Here is a 24,900-nt window from a genome sequence, read left to right on the forward strand (position 1 = left end):
CCTGAGGGCCCAAGTCATTTAGTTGGCTCATTCCACCGGGCTGTCCAACCTGGTGCTCCCTTACCACTCCAGTGTATGTTTTGATTTCAAAAAATGTAATATGATACTTGTCTTGAAAGCTGAATAAATAATGATAATAATAATAGTAATTACTATTTATTATCATCATCAATATTATCATCGTTATTATTATTATTATTATTATTATTATTATTATCATTACCAATATTATCATTATTACTATTACTATTATCACCTCCGCCAAGGGAGGAGGTTATGTTTTCATTAACGTTGGTTTGTTTGTTTGTTTGTCCCTGTGCAAAATAATTCACAAAGTTGTGCACGGATCTGGATGAAACTTGCAGGAAAGTTTGAGAATGACACAAGGAACAGATGATTAAATTTTGGTAGTGATCCGGAAATTTTTATGGATTTTATGAAGGATTTTTGATATTTTGGCAGGAAGGGTCAATGAACTTGGGAGTTCAAGCTGCGCATTTTTGAGGTTTTCATACACGCACTAAAGTGCGTGCTCTAGTTTCTGCTAGGGCGAGGCGCGCCGCGCAGCTGAGGGTTTGTGACGTAACAAAGGCTTCTATATTGGGAAATCGGACGATTTTTCAGCACGCATACGTATGGGTGGAAATCATTGATCTCTATGGAAGAGCAAGATCATTATTTGAAAGTAGCTGCTTGGTGGAGGTCTGCGCTCTCAGAGTGCTTTTCTAGTTATTATTATTACCTCCGCCAAGGGAGAAGGTTATTGTTTCATTACCATTGGTTTGTGTGTTTGTGTGTTAGTTAGTTTGTGTGTTAGTTAGTTAGTTTGTCCATGTGCAAAATAACTCAAAAAGTAGCTAACGGATTGGGATGAAACTTGCAGGAGAGGTTGAGAATGACACAAGTAACAAACGATTAACTTTTGGTAGTGATCCGAGAATTTTGGGGGAATTCATGAAGGATTTTTGATATTTTGGCAGGTAGGGTCAATGAACTTGGGAGTTCAGGCAGCGCATATTTGAGGTTTTCATACGTGCACTAAAGTGCGTGCTCTAGCTTCTCTTAGGGCGAGGCGCGCCATGCAGCTGAAGGTTTATGACGTAACAAAGGCTTCTATATTGGGAAATCGGGCGACTCTCAGCACACAATGCTGTAAGTACGTATGGGTGGAAATCACTGATATATCTATGGAAGAACAAGATCAGTAGTGGAAATGAGCTGCATACTTTGCGGAGGTCTTGCTCTCAGAGTGCTTCTGTAGTTATCATTATTATTATTATTATTATTATTATTATTATTATTATTATTGTTATTATTATTATTATTATTATTATTATTATTATTATTATTATCATTATCATCATTATCTATTTCTAAATATCTGCATGATGAAGTGACAATAAGATTATTATATATAAAGTACAGATTTAGTTATGATTGTTACATGTGCAAGTTTGTTCACCTTTAGAGCAGCTCCATGTATCAACATTTCAAACATTTAGGGAGTTTTCGAAATGTGCAAGGCTGATTTTTGTCCACTGCAATTACACCAAAACACAGACATGGCATATAGCACTCTGAATCCCCAAATTCAACAAAGAAATCAATTATCAAAATGTGGTCTATTGAAACTTTGAAGGAGCAAAAGCAGTGATCATCAGCATTTTACCAATATACTACTTTCCAATAAATAGGAGGAGAGCAAAGTTTGCTTGAAATGGAACTGAATGAATAACTGGGGTGGCTGTTCCTGTCCTACAAGAAATGATTTTCTACAACAAACACACATTACTGTGAGATGCCAACGAACAGGCACAAACCAAACTACAACACTTTGCTCACATCAATCTTCAACTACTTCAGAAGCTTCAGCAAATACATCACAAACAGAGCAATTTCAATAGGTAGGTTACTGTCTTTTTTGACAATTTATTTACAAAGTTGTGAAAAAAAACAACAACAATGCATATAGGTGAGTTATATACAGAACTTTTGTCCTTTCAAATAATCAAAGGAGTTGTTACCTCTCATCATGAAATACTGTGTCCACTTGATCCGAATTAGTATATGTCAATCTGGGCAAGATTTTCACACATGATTTCTTCTAACAAAGAATGCACCCTAGTACGACAGACTAATCTGAACGAGCAGATTTTGCTTGAACACACATTTCCTATTGACCGATTCGGGTTCGTTGAGGGCAGCAGACATTTTATGGCACTGGGCGCAGCCATGAGCTCAAATTGCGGTGTCTCAGCTGACCCCCCCTGCTCTCCCCCACTCCCCGGGCAACATGTTTATCGCGCACTTGTAACAAAGGTTCGCGCACTAAGCAAGCATTCGCGCACTCAGTACGAGACGCCCATTGGCTAAAGCAGTTTTTTCATTCTGCGCGCGTGTTAATGTAGGGAGAGGGGTGGGGGAGTGGGAAGGGGGGGTCGGCTGAGACACCGCGTAATGGCGCTGCCCATGCCAAAAATACACATAGCGCGTCACAGAATCGGTCAATAGAAGCTGCGCAAGCATATTCGGCTACTCAGGACTACCGATAGTCTTTAATGGGTTAAACATATTCCACATCATCATATCTGGTTACCTGAGTGATTCAAGATTACACCAAAGCGAAACTGAAAAAGCAAATCTTGTACCTTTTACTACTCCGTAGTCAAGTATGATTCCACATCACAGGATATTTCATACAATGCAACAGATTCTTCTCTTCGGTGAAGTGCCATAATTTTTATGATGTTTCAGAATATACACATACTCCTTTCTCGTGGCATCAGCAGGAACAAGATGTAAACATAACATAATCATGTTCTGGAAGATTGAATATGATATGGATTTAAAAGTGAAATGACTGCTGTTTCTCTCGAATGGAACAGTAGTAGAACACTTGATCTGATCACAAGAAAAAGACGAGGGATACTATTCCTCATATGCATACAAACTCTGAATACTTACACAAACTACTGTTAAAGAGGAATCTGACCAGAAACTAGCGCAAAAATAAAATCACAAGAATATTTTCACTTGTTAAAATGTACCACTATGTAATGTCCTGATTCTGCAAAAGAAACACGCAGAATTCCTCTTATTTGGCTGAGCGCGAAAAAATTACTAGTGTGAAAATATCTACTTTGACAGTACAAAATTGACTGAAAAGAAAGGAACATATTGTATTTGTTATGTTCTAAGACAATTCAGAGTCCAAAGAAAGTACTTAAAACAGGTGTCACGATAACATTTTTTTTTGGGGGGGGGGGGGAGGGGAGGGGGTTCGGAACATGCAAAGTGCATTCCTATATGACATAGAACAGAATGGAAAGACCCTAAACTTCGTATTAGAGTGACTTATTATAGAAATTCATAGATGCACTGAGCGATTTCATCATTACATTACCAGATGGCGGTAATCCTCTTCACTTCACTTTTAACACTGCTCAAATGTGACATTGTTTTCTTAGCATCAAAACAATTCAATACCACAGTACTCAGATGTTTGAAAGCTATTTCTGCACTAGCTGATAAACAAATGTACAGACCCTACTATTTCACAATAGGATTACACCTGCATAAGATGTTTCAGACAGAGGACTTAGAACAAATATGTATTTTCATGTGCAAAAAAAAAGCACTGGAAGTGTATTTTCTAGTCACCAGAAGTACATTTCTTATGGGTTTCATGTGTCTATTTTGGAACAGTAATGCATCCTCCAGTCATTATTTGTCAAACCATGTTACAGAGATAGATCTAACCTTATGCTGAAGAGTGACACTCATTATCCTGGTAAAACATTAAAGTATTCTCCCCCTATAATCAATTTCTCATCTAGGAAGTGCAGAAGTGCTCTGCAAAAAAACAGTGGAGTCATCTGCCACATTGCACTATTAAACTCAGAGAAAGTGCTATTTAAAGCTACCATAATGCAACTGAGAAGTCATTTTGTTTGTTGTGGTTGTTGTTTTTTTATGCCACATTATCCCCTCATGGGATGTCCCGGAAGGCACCAGGAGATGGTGATGCCCTTCCGTGGCAAAGCATCCACCTATCACTTGATCTTTCCCTCTGAGTGTCGCTTGAAGCTGTCTTTTCGGAAGCGAGGTCATTCGATGCCACAGTATCCCAACAGCTGGGATACTTCTCATTAGTTCATTCCACGGCAGGCAAAAAGTGCTCTGCCTCATGAACATCTGGGTGTGCGACGTATACTGAGCCACGTCCAATCCTTAAAGAAACTTCCATCATTTCTGCCTGAATCATTGATACTAACCACCATGACCAATAAGTCGGGGCATCATTTCTGAATGTTTATCAAGCACAGATGATAAGAGGAATGCCTTTGTTTGGTGCATGAGCTACCGTTGCCATGGTTACTGACTCCGCTGCTCCTCGTTCACACTTGGTGCACAGTCTGGTCCAGTTTCTGCTTCATCTCCTCCGAGTTCAGCTGCTCCAAGGTAAGAAGGGACATCCCAAGCTGATCCTCCTATTGAATATCAACAAGAAAAAAACATCACTTCAGGGTTACAGTGGCACTGTATCTGGATCCAGACAATTGCTGCTTGAAAGAGAAAGACTCAGTAAGCGCCAAGGTGTATGTCTGCTGAACAAAATGTCTGCCAAACAAGGTCTCATTAACCCTTCCACTCTTAGAGGTCTCTCACAAATTCAAACTCCCATTCACTGGAAAGAGGCAGTAAATTTCACAAAGGTTTGCATGAAATTATGCAAATTGATTGTGTCATTCCCCAAGATTGAATTGCAGAGCTGGTTGAAACAGGAATGATACAAATCAAGCAGCACCATCCAAAATCAATAACCACACACACACACACACACACACACACACACACACACGCAAGCAAGGGCTGAAGCAAGTTTTTCAAAATTTTCAAGAGGTGATCACGACTGCACATGGATCAGAGGCTAAACAGTCAAAATCGCGGTGTGCCTCATTGTGCCCTGCAGATCATTCTCAAGACCAAGTCTCTGAGGCGACATATGTTGTATAAATATTGCATTGCATGCTGAATAATTTGTGTGCTAATCGCAACATCTGGGGCCACTACATGCAAAAGCATCACACACTGCCAGTCCAATGTAGTCAAAATTATGCTGGTCTTGCTGGCTGATATTAAATACACAAATGAAAGGAATAATATCACATCTAATGGTGAGTAAGAAATCCCCTTCCCTTCTTTTTGTGAATGTACATTTGTAATTTGTACGAATGAAAAGGGGAACCCAAATTGTATCCACAGCATTGCATGTGTCTGATAACATGAATAGAATCTGCATTCCACACAATATTCATTTCTTTAGCCCTCTCTCATTTATTGCCAGCTATACTTCTTGATTGCCACAGAAGGAAAAATATCTAGGACAATGTGAAAAAAAAAATCATGACACGGAAACTACAAAGAACAAATTACAAGTAGTGTTTACTACAAAGATGCAGTCATATCAACATTTTTTAATGTCACACTAAATCACAAATTGCTTTATGCTGGAGAATACTGTATACTTAACTGTGCTTGTAGATTCACAAAATTTGCGAAAAACATTGCCACCCACAATACATATGCATTATTATTGCAAGGGAAATATTATGTAAAGCGCAAAGAAAATCTTTTATTAGGTTATTATGCAAACTATTATCATTAAGGGATGGTAGTGTTTTGGTTGAGATGGGGTTTCTGGGGGGCATTTCATGAAGGAACTTGTCGGATAAAATGTCCGACAAGTCAATTATATCCGACAAGTTTAGAGAAATCAGCCAATCAGACTAAAGAATTTCTCAAAACTTGTCGGATATAATTGACTTGTCAGATATTCTATCTGACAAGTTCCTTCATGAAATGCTCCCCAGGTTTCCACTTTTTTGATGGTGATTTTTTTGAGACAGTGAGAAACCTCTTAGGAAGTATGGAAGAGCACATAATTCAAGAGGAATTCAAAGTTTATTCAGTGAAAATTGGTTTTGAAATGGCTGAGATATCCAAAACAAAGCAAGCCAAAGTAAAGGTGGGACCTAGCTTTTATTAGGATCATTTTGTTTTACCTTTTTTCTGGATATCTCAGCCATTTCAAAACCGATTTTCATTAAATAAACTTTGAAATCCTCCTAGAATTTAATGCTCTGGAACATTTCATTAAGTGGTTTCTAAGTTAAAAGCTGAATCCTCACCTCAACCAATACTATACCATCCCTTTAAAGGGAAGGGGGAGGGAGGAAATTACTAAATTTTCTGAAGAAAAGGGATAATCCTTAGCTCTCATTCCATTACCGTGGCTCTTCATTGCAAATTCAGCCACTTGCAGTATTGTCTTACCAGTCTTGCTTTGCAAACATCGTACTCACAAAATATATTATAGTGTATACAGCGCCCAATATCCCATCTGACCTGGAATACTGGTCATCATTCTCAACTGATACATCAGATAGACGACCTTACCCTTTTGAAAGGCTGCGCCATCTGGCGCAGGAATCGCTTGCTGACTTGCATGGCTTCATCGGTGGACAGGTTAAGGACGCCGTCACTCATGTACTCTTGGATCCAGCGTGGGAGCTTCCCCCGTTTGTCTGCCCGTGAATACCGCTGATATAAGGAAACACAAACAATTAAATCAAAATTACAGGCTTTCAAGGGCACCTGTCGCTACCTGAATGCTGCTGAAGAGATGCCAGGACCATTAAAGTAATTAGCAGGACATCAGAAATCAAACCATTCAAGAAAAAGTGATGCCTACACAAAGGCAAAGGGACATCAGGAAAAGAGCTGAGCAACTTGTGATTTATTTTTGTAAGTACTAGCTAAACTCGTGATCAAATGCTGTATACAATATTCAATGATTGCAACCAAGTGATGATCATCCACAAAGCTCACATAACATCCTTCACCTCTAAATTGTCGATATCCAGCAACAGGTGTGGCAAAAAATTTCATTTTAAGGTTGGCATCGAGCATGCATTCTTCTGTATTGCTTATTTGATTATAGCAAATGTGTACAGATCAACCTATGGCTTAGGGGTCTCGGTGCACTGAAATATCTGCCACAGATAGAGGGCGCTGCAATATCTTGTAGTCAGCAGGTGAATTGAAGGACAGCTGGATATACAATACAACATTTATAGCTCTACTGTCCAATCCCCCTGTATGAGAGGAATTGCAAGTCATAAAGTCTATTACATTGTATTTGTGTAAGGCAGCCAGATGACATGATGATAACAAGATGTCGGTCACTAATCATACCTTGTCGGCAAAGACCATGATGCCATAGTCTGTCTTTCCTCTCAGAGCACGTCCAACACACTATGAAGGAAAAAACAAAGCAAAACAGAACACAAATTTAGAAATTATTAAATCACTGCTTACTAGTTCTCAAGATATTTTCAAATGTAAAGCACATTTATTAATGCCTATCTAATATTTGTTCCATATCAATATCTTACTACATCCCACAATTCTCCTTCGACAATAGCAATTTCCTTGTATTATCATCCTTTTTTTTACTCCTACATGTACTGTAAATGCAGAAATTTTCGCAGTACATCAATTTTCACATATTTCGTGCTACTTCTGGCTAGTGTGAATTCTAAACCCGCAAAAATATTTTCACAATTTTCTCTGCCCATTTTGAATGGGTTGACAATATTGCGCAATGCAAATTCAAGAACCCGCCAAAATATTTTTAGAGCCGCTCACTGCAAAAATATTAATCGTGCGAAAATATTATCGTTTACGGTATATGAAATGGAAAGTATTCCATTGTTATGTAAATGTATACAGTCAGACTGCCAAGGACGTTCACTCTCTAATCCTGATTTACTGCGTTAAAAACTTGTCTGTGGAATGACTGCATGCTGAAATGCAGCTTGCTTGCATTAAATGAATAATCAAAAGTGCATACCAATAAAATCAATGTGCAGAAATTAACAAATGACACTACAAAAATCAATAGATAAAAATAACCTAAGTGTAAAACAAATAAACAAGAGACCTAGGAGTCTCACACTACAATCAATATACTTGTACTTACTCATGGTATTAATTTTAGCTCTATCACTTCTGGTTCTAGTGAAGAAGGTTTTTAAAGATTCCTTAATGGGGGGGGGGGGGGGGCTGGGCCCCCTGGGGCCCCCCAAGGGGAGCATGGTGCCCATTTGAACAAACTGAGATCCTATATCCCTAGGGATGCTACCTGCCATGTTAGGTGAAAGAGGGGCACCCCTTGCTCTGCCATAAAGCTTTAATCTGCAGTCATCAATGTACCAACTTACAGTATTAACTTTGCTCTATCACTTCTGGTTCTAGAAGAAGGTTTTAGATATTCTTTAATTTTGGGGGGTTGGGATCCCCTTGGGCCCTCTATGGGGAGCATGGTGCCAACTTGAACAAATTGAGATCCTATTCCCCTAGGGATGCTACCTGTCAAGTTTGGTGAAAATCCATCTTGGGGTTTTTCAAGAAGAAGATGAAAATGTACAATTTAGGCCCCCATTTTGGCCTCCCCTGGGCCCCAAGGGGGGGGGGGGGGGGGAGGGGCACCCCTGGATCTGCCATGAACAAACTTAAAACTACAGTCATCAATGTACTAGCTCATAGTAATAACTTAGCTCTATCACTTCTGGTTTTAGAGAAGAAGATTTTTAAAGAGTCCTTCATTTCGGGGGGTTTGGGCCCCCCTGGGGGCCCCCCAGGAGGGGCATGGTGCCCATTTTAACAAATTGAGACCCTAACCCCCTAGGAATGCTACCCGCCAAGTTTGGTGAAAATCCATCGAGGGGTTTTCAAGAAGAAGATGAAAATGTAAAAAGTTTATGCACGCCGCAGGAAGAACGATCGCAAAAGCTCAGGTGAGCTAAAAAGGAGCAACCTTTGTCTTACTTTTCACTCACAAAAAGGCAATGAGCAAGTTCATGCAAACTCAACTCATTCGTTTTACCTGGGCAGCATGCCTCATGGCATCAAACGTGAGAAAGTCATTCTCCTTGATCTGGTACTGGTCCCGGAGGTACTCCAGCCGCGCCTTCAAGATGCGGGACTGGGTGTAGACGTAGGGGATGCCAAACATGATCACTGCCCGGCCGTAGTGGTGGTCTGGCAATGGTCAGAGTACATAACATCACCAAATTTGTTTAGACACAAGAAGATCACAGTGTATAGATAAAGATTGCATATTCATAATTTAACATATAAGAAGATAACATATGAGAAGATAACATCATATACTCATAGCCACCCTATGATACACAAAGATGTTATTCACTTGCATACCAAATTGTGGGCAAAAGTAGGAATGGGAGGATGGGGTGAATAGAACAAATTATTTACAGTAAAAGAGAGAAACTTCTTAAATCTAAACTCATATCAATGTATGAAACATGCATACACTGTTTTAAAATTTATATAAAAAAACAAACAAACATGTTATTAATTAATGAAATTATGTTCCAGTGTATAAATAAAAGTAAATTTCATTTCCATCACATTTTCAACTGCACTGTATACCAAAGAGCAAGCAAATCAGACAGTAATATCAAACTAGATACATTGTTTCACTCAACAGCAATCAATCTGGTAGTAAGAAGGGACAATTACACCGAGGTCAATCAAAGTTTGTGACCTCGCAGGTCTTTCTGGGCCAACTCTTGACACTGATGCAACAAATTGGAATTTTATCCTGGTGCCAACTGATTCTGAAATAAAATTCTTTCTTTTTAATTTCTTGCTTGTATCTACATAATGAAATCCAGCGGGTCAAACCTGATGATTGATTCACCTTCAAGGCTTACATATATGATCACCTACCAAAGTCAATGCCTTCAGAAACCTTGCCCCTGGCGACTGACAGCAATATGGCTCCTCTCCCATTGTCGCACGCCTGGAGGAAATAAAACAAAATGAATAAAAAAAACATGACAAAGAAAGTTGGAAGACAACACAAGCCTTTCTGGAAAGCAGCACAAAAACAACACAACAGCACGCAAGATGACAGGCATGATTGCATATCTTCTACAATTTCAGGGATTCACTTGTGAAAAGACAAACATTGAACCAATGCTTTCAATTGCTACAACTTGGTGACAGAGAAACCTGTAAATATTTGCACTTACTGTCCAAATATTTGTACAATTTTTGACAGGCTTCTCTTTGAACAACAGTAAAGCACTTGTTGGGAATCAGAAATTCTACACAAACTGCATAAATCATTTTATCACAAAATCTCCCAGTGAGAAATCAATTTTCATGATAAATATGGGCCTGATATTTACTTCACATGCACCACAGAAAAACCTCATTTGATACACACACAAACAAAAATATTTGTTATCTCTTTATTTATCCATCTACTTACCTACGGTCAACCCTGCATAGGTACCAGAAATATCAGTTAATTTTCAGCAAAAAGTCAGACTTTCCATCAATCTATCAAGCACAGATGGAGAGGTGTACAATTCTCATCTTCACTTGCTCCCTCTATCTCTACAATAACATGATATTGTGTATCATTGAAGGTTCCAACAATCACACAGTCACACACACACACACACACATACATGCTTAAATCAACGGAATCAGTACTGGCCCATTTGACTAACAAGGGGCTACGCTCTCCACACCTTGTGGTAGTTGTTGAGTGCAATACTGGTCTCTGCTGCATCCTGGGTTTCTATGAAGAGCAGCTTGTTCTTCTGCACATTGTCAATGATTCCCTGCTCATACCAGGTTGCCACTACAGATTCCTGCAAATGAACAATGGAAACCAAGTGACAATCTATACATCCCAACAAACTGTGCATGTAAATCAATGCTACATATTTGTAATTAACGGTGATATCTATTTTGTCATCTCTTTCAACCTTTTTCTCATTCAAATATCTTTGTCATTCTCACTGTATGATTTATAAAATATCTATCAGTGACTCTTTTCTCTACATTATGAAGAACTTGGAGTTATGAATGAAAAACTATCAGATATCATACACAGAATTTCCTGAAAGATGGGATAGTAAGATCATAGTTCATGCCATTAATCTACTTCAATGTGCATCAAATATCATACATATTGCCAATTTACATACTGTTATTGATCACAACAAATATAAAGTTTCTCATAGCATATCTAAAGCTTACAATATGGAGCACTAACAATGGAAATGTAACTAAAAGAAGCAAGCAAAACAAAAAATAAAAACACAACATATCAGGAGCCCCTCTAGGCTGGAAATTCTCACAAAGTCTCCAGGACTAGAATACCAGTATATTGACAAACTTGTAAAAGAAAAAAAAATGAAAGATATTTGAATAACTCCCTCAGTGACAGCCTTGTCCACTTTATCTAGTAACAGATCTACTTTAAGAGTAAGGACAAATCATTACCATGTATGTGTAGCTGGTGAAGAAGGCCACCATGCCATCAGGGACGATGTTGGAGAGTTCCACTAACAGGTTGCCATAGTTACGGATGACAGCTATTCACAAAAAGAGATAAAGAAAGGATTGAAAAATTATAATTTCATGAATCTCTCTTTCTCTACCCTTCACTAGACAAAACAGGGAAGCCAACTTCTGCAAACAAAACACATACACACACAAAAGAACAGAACAGAACAAAATAAACATGGCAGCATTATAATATATTTATGATGTGCAGTGACTATCTGGCTGTCAATGCACAAACAAAGCACTAATAGATCCAGTAGAATTCTTACCAACATCTTCTCTGCTCTCAAATTTAGATGAGATTGCCACCTGGTCATTCCCCCTTGCTACGATCTGATGGGAGGAAGGGGAAAAAGCAATAAGACAGACACCGCACGAGATGAAAAGACAGAACTGAGCAAACCTTCAGCAACGAGACTGCTGCACACAGTCCCTGTGGATGCTTCTGCTCTTCACACTATTACTATACGATACTGCACGTATGAATTACAAAAAAAGAATGCGATCAATCAAACAGGATACACATTCTAACAAATTCAGGTTTATCTATGATAAGAATGCAAGGCAGAGAAATCTCTCACTGATTGGAAAAACTCTAGCATCTTATAAGGTCAATAGTGGTAATGTGTGGAAGTTTTCTTACATTTCAAGTGACCAGAAACTAGTGTGAAAATAAAAGCACATGAATATTCCTGCTCGTTATAAGTAACAATATTTAATGTCTTGATTATGCAGAATTAAGAACATACAAAATTCATGTAAGATCTTACCCGCCCAAGTGTGAAAAATTACTTGCTCAAAAATTTCAACTTTTACAGTACAAAAGACCACAGGACACCATCAGCTTGCCTTAGTGACAAGGTAATAATTGCCCACCACACACCGTAGTAACAGAACTGAGAAAGCTGAATGTGACCAATTTCATGAAATGGTTCTACATACAAAAGGAAACAAGAGACCCGCGGGTCTAGCGCTCACCTGAGTATCGCAAGTTCACCTTTCACGTAGTCACTAATCTAAATTATTCACAGCTCTACCAAAATTTGACCAGGCATTCTCAAGTAGAAGATGAAAATGTACAATAAGGGCCCAAATTTGTTAAGATTCCTTAATTATTGGGGATTGGGGCCCCCTGGGGCCCTCTGGGTGGGGCATGGTGCCCATTTTGATAAATTTAGATCCTGACCCCCTAGGGATGCTACCTGCCAAGTTTGACGAAAATCCATCATGAGGTTTTCAGGAAGAAGATGAAAATGTACAATTCAGGCCCCCATTTGGACCTTCCCAACCACCCCCCCCCCCCCCCCGACCCCTGCCCCAAGAGGGGCACCCCTGGATCTCCTACAAACTCAAAACTACAGTCATTAATGTACTCACTCATAGTATTATCTTAGCTCTATAACTTCTGATTCTAGAGAAGATTTTTAAAGATTCCTTCATTTTGGGGGTTTGGCCCCCTGGGTGGGGCATGGTGCCCATTTTAACAAATTGAGATCCTGTACAATTTAGGCCCCATTAGGACCCCTCCTCACCCCCCTCCCCTGGGTCCTAAGGGGGGCACCCCTGATTCTGCCATGAACAAACTTGAAACTGCAGTCATCAATGTACTAACTCATAGTATTAACTTAGCTCCATCACTTCTGGTTCTAGAGAAGAAAATTTTTAAAGATTCCTTAATTTTGGGGGGTTTTGCCCCCCTGGGGGCCCCGTGGGTGGGGCATGGTGCCCATTTTAACAAATTGAGTTTCTAACCCCCTAGGGATGCTACCTGCCAAGTTTGGTGAAAATGGGTCATGGGGTTCTCAAGAAGAAGATGAAAATGTACAATTTAGGCCCCATTAGAACCACTCCCCACCCCCTCCCCTGGGTCCCAAGGGGGGCACCCCTGATCCTGCCATGAACAAACTTGAAACTACAGTCATCAATGTACTAACTCATAGTATTAACTTAGCTCTATCACTTCTGGTTCTAGAGAAGAACATTTTTACAGATTCCTTAATTTTGGGGGGATTGGGCCCCCCTGGGGGCCCCCTGGGGGCCCCCTGGGTGGGGTATGGTGCCCATTTTAACAAATTGAGTTCCTAACCCCCTAGGGATGCTATCTGCCAAGTTTGATGAAAATCGGTCCTAGGGTTTACAAGAAGAAGATGAAAATGTAAAAAGTTTATGCACGACGCACGAAGCACGACGCACGACGGACGCCGGACGAAGGGTGATCGCAATAGCTCACTTGAGCCTTTGGCTCAGGTGAGCTACAAAAGCTGATGTCACTATCAATCTGTCAGAGGTAAACCCTTTCTCACCATGGGGCAGATGCTACTGCGAGATAGCGTCATGGAGAACGATGCCATGGTAACCGGTCGGAAGTCCAGGATCTTTGGATACATGTCAAGTGGAGACAGGGTCTAGAAGATAGAAGGAGAACAAAAGGACAGTTGATAACTTATGTGCTTGAATGTGAGTAGATGAGAAGAAACTGACAAATGCCATCATATGAGAGAATGGGTTACGATTTAATGTATAACACACAGGCACACAAACATGAGCAAGCACACTGTCACTCACACGCACACATATACACACCTCTAATCCACTTTCACAACACAAAGACATCTACATACAAACACACTTGAGCACTTTTAGTGGATGAACACACTTGTTAAACAGCTGAGAAACATGCTACCTTTTTCTTTACTGGGTTTTAAGGTGTGGCAATACTTCAGGAGTAGACCTTGTAGTCACAGCAACAAGAAAAATAAATACAAGCATGCCACAAACAATTCTAAAAGATCCATCCTTACATTGTACATATGCTTTATGCTACATTTTTTTTTTCAGCTTTACATTGCCGCTAATGAGATTTCAAGATTGACACTGTTTGTGCAGCCTTCAATTCAGCTGCATTACACTAAACATCTTGGAGAGACCTGATGGGTGTAGGAAGTCGATGTCGATAGACTTACCCCTGATGTGATGATGACTGACTGAAACCTGTCAAACACTGGTTTGATGGCGATGGATGCATCCATGCAACTGGTGATGGTGGAGCAAAAGAGCAAATCTATAATTTGACATGGGCACAAACTTTCACAGTCTTAGCTGTAGTTCAATGCAGGTACAACACTGGATCTAGATGGTGCATGCTATTGTGATGTACGGAATGAGGTGTAAAACAAATATTGAAGTACATGTATATTCAGTGCAAACAACAAGCACTCATCCTTAAGGCTGAATGAGGAAAAGAATCAAATTCAGAATTTTATTCCACCAAGTGCAATAAGTACATGGGAGGGGTACTCTATTACATCCACAACAAGGGCAATAAGCTATCTATTCACTAACATGAAAAGAATAAATGTGACCGTGCATCACAAACGAACAAAAAGTCACACACACTGATTTTGTGTGAGGACTGAAAGCAGGTGAAATGGGTCAACTTAGCCGATCTTGACTTTTTCATATTTTCTGAAAGAGCAAGTCTTCTTCTACATTATGCTAAAATTTGGGATCATAAAACGGGCAGGAAAGTGTGTTTTTGGCAGTTTATGTTGAACGTTTTTTTTGATAGAATAGTGTGATTAGGTGTCTTTCGAGTCCCCTTTTCATTTCTTAAAAACCTTGTACACACTCTTCACTCTCAACTCCAATAACTTTTGAAAGGATGATGCTAATGCTTTGAAAGTTGGCATTAATTATGGACAGAATGTGTTTATAAGGCATGCTCAATTTCAGTTTAATCTGATAATCCCTTCATTGTTGTTACTTCGGCGGTTTACATCCTGTTTTTTGTCCCATTCATCGCACAGCCAGCACAGCTTGGTAAAGATTAAGAGCTTGAATAGACCCTGTACTTCAGAGCCTCTTTTCTCAGTTCATACTTTTCCTGAGTGTGTGCTTCTTTTCCAATATTTAGATAGGTTAGGGGAGTCCATTTGATTTGAGTTATACACCATTTTAAAGCCTAAAGTCTGCTCATTCAGAATATGCTCTTAACTAAAATTTCACGTCTGGTGACTTTCTGTTCATTTTGTGATGCAGGGTCACAAATACTCTCGGTATACACATGCAACCTATTCAAAGATTTGTGTTCTTTTGAGGTTTTTTTACAGCTCAAAAATGTTAATGTGGCTTTGCTCACCTGAAATGAAGCACTGGGTTTGATATCGTGGGTGTCTTGTCGTCAAATGGTTCAATGATTAAACTGAAACCTGATGGGAAATCAAACATTTTCCTCTGTAAGAAAATATTTACTAACTACTTCAATGATTTACTTCTTGCATACAAAATCATGTATGCCCATTGATTTAACAATCATGACCGCAGCAACACGGATCACGACATTTCGCACAAAAGTAACGATGAAGTCACACTCACTGATTCTACTTCATCTATCTTCCCATTGAATTTCTAGCTGTTTCAAAGATCAAGTGCTTCCACATAATAACACAGACTGGGAATGAATTTTGAACCTCTGCTTTCAGGAACCAGCTGTGTCACATACTGTATTACTCCTATGAGGAATTATATTAACTGAAGGCACAAAGAACTAACAAAGAATGATGAGGACAAAATTGATCTATGACCTATAGTGTACTGAAGATGCCATATATTTTGCAGATGGTGGGATTCCCAATTGGGAATGCAAATATCGTATTTGCATGAAACTCACAGGCATAGCTGTAGGCATGCATGTGCACATAGTAGGCTAGGCATATGTGTGCAACTGCTGCCTGCCCATGTTAATAAATGTGTGTGGACATTGCTCTCATACTTCATACTCAAATAACTAAAGGGCAATATTTTGCTGGGTTGTTCAATTCGTAGATTTTTTATTTTTTTTATTTTTTTTGACTTGCAAAATTTGTGAAATAATCGAAATAATCTCCACCCCCAGAGTAAATATTCAACATCTATAGTACTGCATAAAACCAGAAATTTTTACATGCACGAAACTTTCGTGAAATTTGCGAGGAGCCATGTTTCGCAAAGTAAAATGCACACAAAAGTTTTATCCGCACACGACGTATTAAATGCCAGTAGCCAATTCACAAAACTTCCATGGCGTGACAAGAGCCGTCGGCTCCAATTCACAAAAGTTTCATGCCGCGAATGTTTCTGGTTTTACAGTATGCTATAAAACTGAATATATTCTGTCTTGTGGAATGACGGGAATTACCAAATAGTAGAGGTGGCGGTCAAGCAACTACTGACCTTTGGTGTATGTGCTGACCAGCGTGGCAAATGCGGCCACAAGCATGAGGGATGAGTAGTCCTGCATGTCTGTCAGCTCAAGGGTGCGGAGGAGAGAGTCCAACCTCTCTGCACAGAATCTTGAATAAAAGGCAAAACCACAAATTGGCAACACAAACTTTTAATCTATCATCCCCTAGTGGACAGTAATAATAACAATAATAATGATGATGATGATGATGATGATGATAATGATGATGAAAAGATGATGATGATGATGATGATGATGATGATGATGATGATGATGATAATAATAATAACAGAATATTAAATTTGTACTGAGCTTAATACAATCTGTCTGTATGCAGCCTCAAAGGCATTCATGTGAGAAGTTCTTGATATACATGTATCAGGAATGAAGGACAGGGCTTTCATGAGAAAAACTCAAAAAGGAATGAAGATGGCATTGCCACATGTGAACAAAGGCATACATTATTTGTTTATCATGCAAAGTATATTATTTTTGGCAAAATGTTAAAATGTGAATGCCTTTTTATCATTCTACGAATACATTTTCTTCAGGCATTATGTGACCACGACTAAAAAACAAATTCGGAGGCAGATACATGTAAGTAAGTATGAACTAATGAACATGTCAGAATGTTTGGGTGATTTAGAGGTAGGTTTTTACCTCAGTGGCTTTCTCTCGATGCAGACCCTGGTAAAGACATCCTTCAGGAATGAGGCGGGGGTTTCTGCGATCACGTGCTGGACCCGTAACCTTGTCTTCAGATACTCCACAAACCTCCTCATGAAACCAAGAAAGTGCTCAGCTGTTCGAATGCTGCCTGGTACTGCCTCTGTTTTTAAAAACAGATAAGGAATATGATAATAAGTAGAAATGGCTTGAAGATTCTTTTGCTATCCGCAAGTTCCCTGCAGGCCTATGCAAATCTGTTAACTACATATTTTCTGTTTGCTGGCTCATCTGACACTCAACAACGAACACCACAGGAAAATTCACAGCCCCTTTAAAGCCTATACTGGCTTGTTTTTCCAATCTACCTAAAAGTTCCTTTTCGTTCATATAATACATTGTTTACATACATATTTTTTATTCTTTGGTCTGCATCAATACCAACGTTGTAAAATTCTACAGTGTAACTGCCCTCTGGTATTGTTATTGGTATAGGTTTTCTCACATTCAAAATTTGTGAGCTATTACTAGAATGCCTCCAAAATAAACAACCACCCAAGAAATCTCGGAACAATTCACCTCACAAGAAATAGAAAGATTCCAACCTGAACCAATGTTGAAGACGTTAAATAGTGCTAAATAAATTACTATCTTTTCAGCTAGTGAAGTCATGTGTCTTCATTGGAATTCTTACATCTCAGTCACATGACTCAGCTACCTACCCTGCAGTACTTCGTCCGGCAACACTGGATTGGCCAGATGGACGTCGGTCTCCCTGGCTCTACTCGCCTCCTTCAATCCCTCCACCATCCGCTGGTACTCCTCTCTCAGCCGCTGGGCATCTGTCTCTTTGATCCTATTCAGGATGCATCGCATAAGAATCATCCAAGAGCAGTTCACAGAGAAGCAGCACGAAGTCAGGTTGGGGGGGGGGGGGAACATTTGTGGCTGTTTTTATGGTTGCTTTTGTAATCATACTAGAATATATGTAAGTAATTGATATAATGTAAAACGACTAATGTTCCCGTGCATTTTAATTTCGTGAATTTCAAAAGAGCCAAGATACACAAAATTATAATGCATGCAAAGGCTCCTGTCTACACTATATGCATTGAATGCCAGAGGCACTTTGCGAAAATTTCATGCCATGAAAAAGGCCTTCAGCTCCAATTCACAAAAATTTCATGCTGCTAAAATATCACGTTTTACAGTACACCTATACATTGAATTTACAAGCCACATAGGAGATGCCAGAATTCAATTCAATTCAATCATAGTTTATTTCCAATCAACAAAAATCAAAACATAGTACAAAGTATACATGTCATGAAATGATATTGAATGAGATGCTTACCGGTTGATATTTCTCGTAAGTCCATCAAGGCTTTGGCAGCTTTTGTCCAGAATTCTGCGACTGATGTGTACACTCAGTGAATCAATGCAGACATTATCTGTGACAAAAATTGAATTACAGTGCCAAACACATCAAGAATACAAGGGGTCAATTAAATATTGTAGTTCAATACTACAATAGTCACCCAAAAGTTAAATCACTCTAAGGATGCAACATTGATTCAATTAGAGATATTGTGCATACTATAAAAACGACTACCGGTAAGCATTAGTTTGATAGTATGCATCACCAGTGCCATTGTAACTGTTCGTAAAAGGATATCATATAGTAAATTGCTACAAATGCAAATCTCAAGCAATGAAAGTACTTGGTGAACAGTTGAAATGACTATAACACTATCATATTTAATATGATACTCCTACATCCTTGAAACACTGAAGAAGTGAAAAACTGACATATTACATTTGTATCAACAATTATGGATTCTGATGTACTTCACTTGTTGCACAAACTGTGATTTGGGGATACTATGACAAAAGTTATTTAGACAAAAAGTACAAGCATGCAAGACTGTAAATTCATTACTTTTTACAGCGCTCACTCATACAAACTAAGGAAGTGTGAATTGACTCTTACCGATGTTGTGAGCCTCGTCAAAGACAACAACCGACTTCTTGGAGAGCTCCTTGGAGACTAGTTCAGCAATCTTTGGATCAAGGAGGTAGTGATAGCTGTACACAATCAGGTTTGCATGGCCCATCTATCAGGTTCAAACACAAAAGCAGACAACATTTATTGACTTCAGCAAAAATTTCTATACTACATGTACGATATAAAAGGCACTGCAAGACACTGTGAGGACAAGTTTCTGTTGACATGAGTCACAGAGAGAAATCAGATATTAAAAGGGGATATCCAAGAGCAAATGTATGTCTAGCATGCAGAGCAAGAGCACAAGGATACACGAAAAGGTAGATATATAGGAAGATAGGCAAACAAACAGATAAACAAATAGACAGACAGATAACTGGATGGATAGAAAGATGAATGAATAAACACACAGAAAGGTGGCTACTGGTTAGATATATATTGATGAATGAATGTATGATGGAATGACAGAACGAAAGAATGAAGTAATAAACAAACAAAACAAAAGGACTAAAAGAAAAGCAGTGACAAGATAATCAAACAAAAATGAAAAAGAGTTTCCACAGGTCATCTTCTTGTGTGCACCTCACACTGTAATGGGCACAAGAAATACATCAAATCAAAACTGAAATGGAGAGGCTGTCCATGTGTCTTTCTTACCGTATACCTAGCCAGGAAGTAGGGGCACCAGCTGTTCTGTCGACTGACATCTTTGAGGTCATCGAGACTGTAGGCTCCTGGCTCCAGGGGAGAATCCCGTCCCCTCGCATCAAATTCCTGATTATAATGATAGGGTAATTATTAATTTGTGCATGATTACCCGAGGAATTTAAGTGTAATAGTGTGTTAATATTCATTTAATTTCTATACACATTCTCTGTAGAGGGAGAAACAAAATAGCATTCTCCTAATTTAGAAGGTTTTATGATAGTTTCGTAAAAAGTATGAATTTACATTGAGTGCATGAATGAAATCACAAATTAAACTAGCACTTCTTTTTTTTCACACAGACACATACATAAATTTTCCCTAGAGAATTACTCCCACTTAATATCATGAAGATTTTTAATGCCTTGCACTGCACAGATCATGCAAGTACAATGTCAGTACTCCACAATTTTATGACTTTTTGTAATGCCAGATACCATTAGAAATGAACCCAAACAATAATCTCATAGACAGAATCAATGTTTATCTGCACAATAATGGATGATATAAATTACCAGTATTTTTTTTTTTTCCGTTTGCTATCATGATCCAGTCCTGGTTTACATCAATGGCAAAAAGCAAAACCTAGGGACTACCGGTACATTATACATAAATGACTTATTTCCGCAGCACTACAATTGACGAGATTATTCTATAGCAGGAGCGGTTTAACAAACAAGTGTACTTTCATATGATATCACATCAAGTGTGATCATGAGTCAATGTCACAAGTACAGAAAGAAGACAAAGTCTACTCAACCTCGTAGAAATCACAGCCTGGGATGGTCGGGTCATGTGCTCTGCGTTGTCTCACGTAGGATGCGGTGAGGGCGTGGCATTTGTTGTCAACTACTTTCCCATATCTCTCTTGACTTACCTTGAGAAGACACATGCATTATGAGAGTCATGCATTGGTTTCGAAACTTTTTATTTCTGTACAAGCATTCAATTGTATTTTTTATTTTTTTTTAATACAGTCAAATCTGTCTCAGTGGCAACCTGTCTACAGCGGCTACCTGCCATATATGGCCACTAGAAGAAATTCCCTCCAGGACAAAAAGCATGTCAATTGTCAAAGTACCTTTCTATAGCAGCCACCTGTCTATAATGGCAACTTTTTTGTCTCCGTTGGTGTGGCCACTACATAGACAGGTTTGACTGTGCCTAAAACTACAATGCATGACAAATTAAATCATCATTCAATAATATTAATGTCAAAAGATAAATAACCATGATTGCACCTTGCATTGTTTAGCAGCATACTTCTTCTACATGTACATTTCCATACTCAGTGCCCTGTGCATTTGGCAATTAGAAATAAAAGTATACTTCAGCATATTATCAAGGAACAATGGCAACTGTTGTCGTAGCTTTGTACAGTTTTGTTATTTTCTAGCTACAGATTTTCCGCCATAATTTTAAGGAGATACCTCCATTTCACCATCACATCTTTCAAAGTATAATAAAATAGGACAGGCAACATTATATTCTTAATGACCTTCCCTTGTCTTGTATTCACATATTTTGAACCAGTTTATGTGAAATGCAAAGGTTGATTATTTGTCTACTTATTTTTACAATAACTCACCACTGGGTGGATGCAGAGATTCTTCCTGGAACTTAGAGCAAGTCCAAGAAAGTTTGGAGTTTCACCCGTCTCCTGTTCGATGTACTCCAGAAGTCTACGCAGTTCTTCCACACACTGTACACCAAAAGACAATGATAAAGAGACACAATACATCACAACAATATAGTAATCACATTACCCAATGTCCTAAAGGCAATTCACTGCTTCATTTTGTAAAGAACCATGGAAGATGTTGTGCCTGAAGCACGCTACATATTATGTCCTACCTTTTCGATTTCTGGGACAGTTCTGGAGCAGTAGATGAGCTTTGTGAGGTCATGAGGGTTGGTGGTGAGGTAAGCAACAATCAGCGCCAGCAGGGAAACTGTCTTCCCTGTACCTGATGGCATTTCCAAAACTCCATGTCCCTGAGAAAGATATGGAAAAAGCACATTAATTCGAATATCACACATCAGTTGCATGAAGGTCACTGAACCAGTAAACAAACAAATGAGCAAAATCTCAGCAATTTTTCTCTCCAAATGTTGACAACTATCAAAACAATTAGAAAGATATTGTTACACAAATTCCAGTTTGACCTCAATGAAAGTAAGTCAGTAACACTTTTCCATTTGTTGCCTGCCTGTATTAATACATTGGAAATGTATCATGTAGGTGTGACACTTCTAAACTTTGAGTTTGACACCTACAGTGTACACAGATAATCATCTCGTAATACTAATTGCTTTAACAGTGCTCAAAGATCTCTACTGGTGCCATATGAATAGGAAAAACAATGACTATTAGCTAGTGACATGACCAGTCATAAAGTGATTTCCTATGCTTATGATCTGGTCAATCTCTGAGAATAGAGGTACTGTAGATCATCTGTTGACCTTACTTACTTTCACATGTGGTTCTTAATTCATTCAAATTACAGGGCAACAAATTGGTCATGGCCAACAGCTGTCACTTTCAGTGGTCAAGTACGATTTCTCCCATTTCACACAACACACCATCTGCAGATCATTGAACATGTGTCACACACATGGGCATTATGACAAGTCCAAAACTGTACAGACATTCACGACACCCTTAAACCCACACATTTGTCAGCAGTGTCTTTTCAGTCTTATGTAAGCTACATAGCGTTGGTTATGTGACAACTTGGAGAAGATGCCCACCTTAGCATCCAGGAGTCTCTTCAGTTCCAGCATGTACATGAACTGCTCAGGGTAGATGTAGTCATAAGGGAAGTACACCAGCAGGCCATCTACATTCAACCTGTATCATAGAAGATACACAAAACATAACATTAACAACAACATGACATAAAAAAGATGGACACAAACATTGAAAATGCAAGGAGTTAAAGTGCACATACTTGTTTATATGGCAAATGATTTAGGTCTATTTCTTTGGTTATTTGGTGGGTCAGTGAGTTCCAAATCACATCAGAAGGAAGTGCAGTCTTAGACCATTAACTTTACTAGCAAATTTACAACTAGTCTGGAGACAATGGCTGAGTAAATTTTTATCTGTCTTTCACTGCTGCACTGGCCACTGCACTTGCACTTCGTCTTGCACTTTGCCTTGACTATCCAAGATTCTACAGTCTTTTGAATTATAACTGAATGGTAAAAGATTAAGATCACTCAAGGGGACAGAAAGTCTACGTAATCAAATTTTAAAGGTCCTGTTTACCTTTGGGAGCAGTGACTTAAAAAAATGTTCACAAAATCACTTTTGATGCATATGTGTAGAGACTGTAAAGCAAGTGGCCCTTGATTTGACAGGGTTCCATGAATAGACCACTCTTACAAATAAAAATTCACTGAAATTCATGAATAAAAAATGGCGCATATCAAGTGCCAAATTCAAACTATGCAACTACCTCCACACGTGTTCCGAAGAGCACAACAGTGGGCTACGTCGCCGGACCCCCGAAATCATTGTCGCGACCCTCCCGGGTCAACTCGCATAAGCAGTTCAACGGGTAAGTATTAAACGGGTAAGTAAAGTTGCATAGCAACACATATAGACTCGTTTCATTCCAAGTTTCGAAGTTACTAGTCCGTTTATCTGCATTGAATCTGTACAGCGTGTACACATACAGCCATGATGGCAGCCGATTCTGAGATAACTTGAGCGTTTACGCGATATTTATATTTTGCATGCCACCCGTGCCAGAATTTGCAGCATCACCATGGTTCGATCGCAACGTGTTGTGAATGCGTTGAATCTCTCGCACAGCATGGAGTACATGGAGTACCGCACTCTCGTATTGCGATGTACTATGTATACAGTTTCGCCCACGCCTGGCACATGCCCTATTACAATTACATTCACATAGGCAGGGCGAGCGCACGGCGCGGTGCGTCGCGAATGTCGAAGCACGGACATATGGGGTCGGACAATGAGTACAGGCGTTCAAACGATGGTTGCAACGCAAGCGTTCGGATCACGCACGCTATTTTACTTCCGCAAGTTAGGATGGTGAACATTGGGTAACTTGCTTTGTGCCTTTTAGATCAGTTGTATCACAAAACATCGTACCATAAAAAATGTTTGCAATAAAGCCTAAAATATAAAGAGATGTCACTATTTTTCTCTATCCTACACTGTTTAGTCTGAACACATTTTTATCATATTTTATTAAATTATATATGCCTTTTTTTATATCTAAGTTAGTATTTAAAAGATGTGACTTGCTTCATTTCGTTCTGCAATCATATCCGATAATCTATGCAGGCGCAGGCGCCTTCAAACCTTCATGAAATACATGCGGGCATACTGTACATTTATTATTACATCTGCTATGGCTATGCAGCTGTGACCTGCTTCATTTCGTTCTGCAATCAATATGGCCTTCATGAACTACGTCTAATTTATATCTATAGATCTAAAGTAGTATATAGGCCTATGCGGGTTAGATAGATTCTACTGTAACTTCTATGCACACAATGCGGACTGACGTCAAATCGAACGTATGGGACCATTCATTTCATGGCAGACCATCTCTTATCATTCACGTGTGCCCCTATTTACTGGTACTACTGTCATGCCCAACGTTATACCTTTCGTCACACTTGACATCATGATTCTACTTACTTCATGCTTCTCTAGGAACAATAACAGACATCAGAGAATATCAAATGAAATGCGCTGGACATGAAAGCTCCAGTAATCTGTTCAGGATGAAGTGGAGAAGAACATCTGCACTTCTACGAGCTAGCTAGCATGCACGGTACACCGCGGTGTTTTCACTGCTTTCTCAAAACAAGG

At 39.1% G+C, this 24,900-nt stretch overlaps 1 protein-coding gene across 1 annotated transcript; it reads right to left on the reverse strand.

Annotated features, from left to right (window-relative positions):
• Positions 1–1,913: 1,913 nt before the first annotated feature.
• LOC140226981 (general transcription and DNA repair factor IIH helicase subunit XPD-like) lies at positions 1,914–24,806 on the reverse strand. The gene is made up of 22 exons (XM_072307420.1): positions 24,727–24,806; positions 22,800–22,899; positions 21,903–22,043; positions 21,637–21,750; positions 20,809–20,925; positions 20,001–20,117; positions 19,329–19,452; positions 18,693–18,789; positions 18,061–18,194; positions 17,333–17,501; positions 16,663–16,781; positions 15,590–15,659; positions 14,415–14,484; positions 13,755–13,856; positions 11,721–11,784; positions 11,389–11,480; positions 10,629–10,751; positions 9,817–9,889; positions 8,951–9,105; positions 7,258–7,317; positions 6,460–6,603; positions 1,914–4,490 (listed from the first exon to the last, which is right to left on the reverse strand). The coding sequence occupies exons 1-22, from the start codon at positions 24,729–24,731 to the stop codon at positions 4,398–4,400; spliced, it is 2,283 nt and encodes a 760-aa protein (XP_072163521.1). The 5' UTR covers positions 24,732–24,806; the 3' UTR covers positions 1,914–4,397.
• Between the last annotated feature and the right edge of the window lie 94 nt (positions 24,807–24,900).

Source organism: Diadema setosum, chromosome 1, assembly GCF_964275005.1.
Source record: "Diadema setosum chromosome 1, eeDiaSeto1, whole genome shotgun sequence".
NCBI lineage: Eukaryota > Metazoa > Echinodermata > Echinoidea > Diadematoida > Diadematidae > Diadema > Diadema setosum.

What these genes read in the sequence shown, in the direction of transcription:
- LOC140226981 (XM_072307420.1), bottom strand. An exon ending in TGACGAGGCTCACAACATCG is followed by an intron (nt 18,790 to 19,328) that starts GTAAGAGTCAAT and finishes TTTTTGTCACAG; the next exon opens with ATAATGTCTGCATTGATTCA. An exon ending in GGTCAGCACATACACCAAAG is followed by an intron (nt 15,660 to 16,662) that starts GTCAGTAGTTGC and finishes ATTTCCCATCAG; the next exon opens with GTTTCAGTTTAATCATTGAA.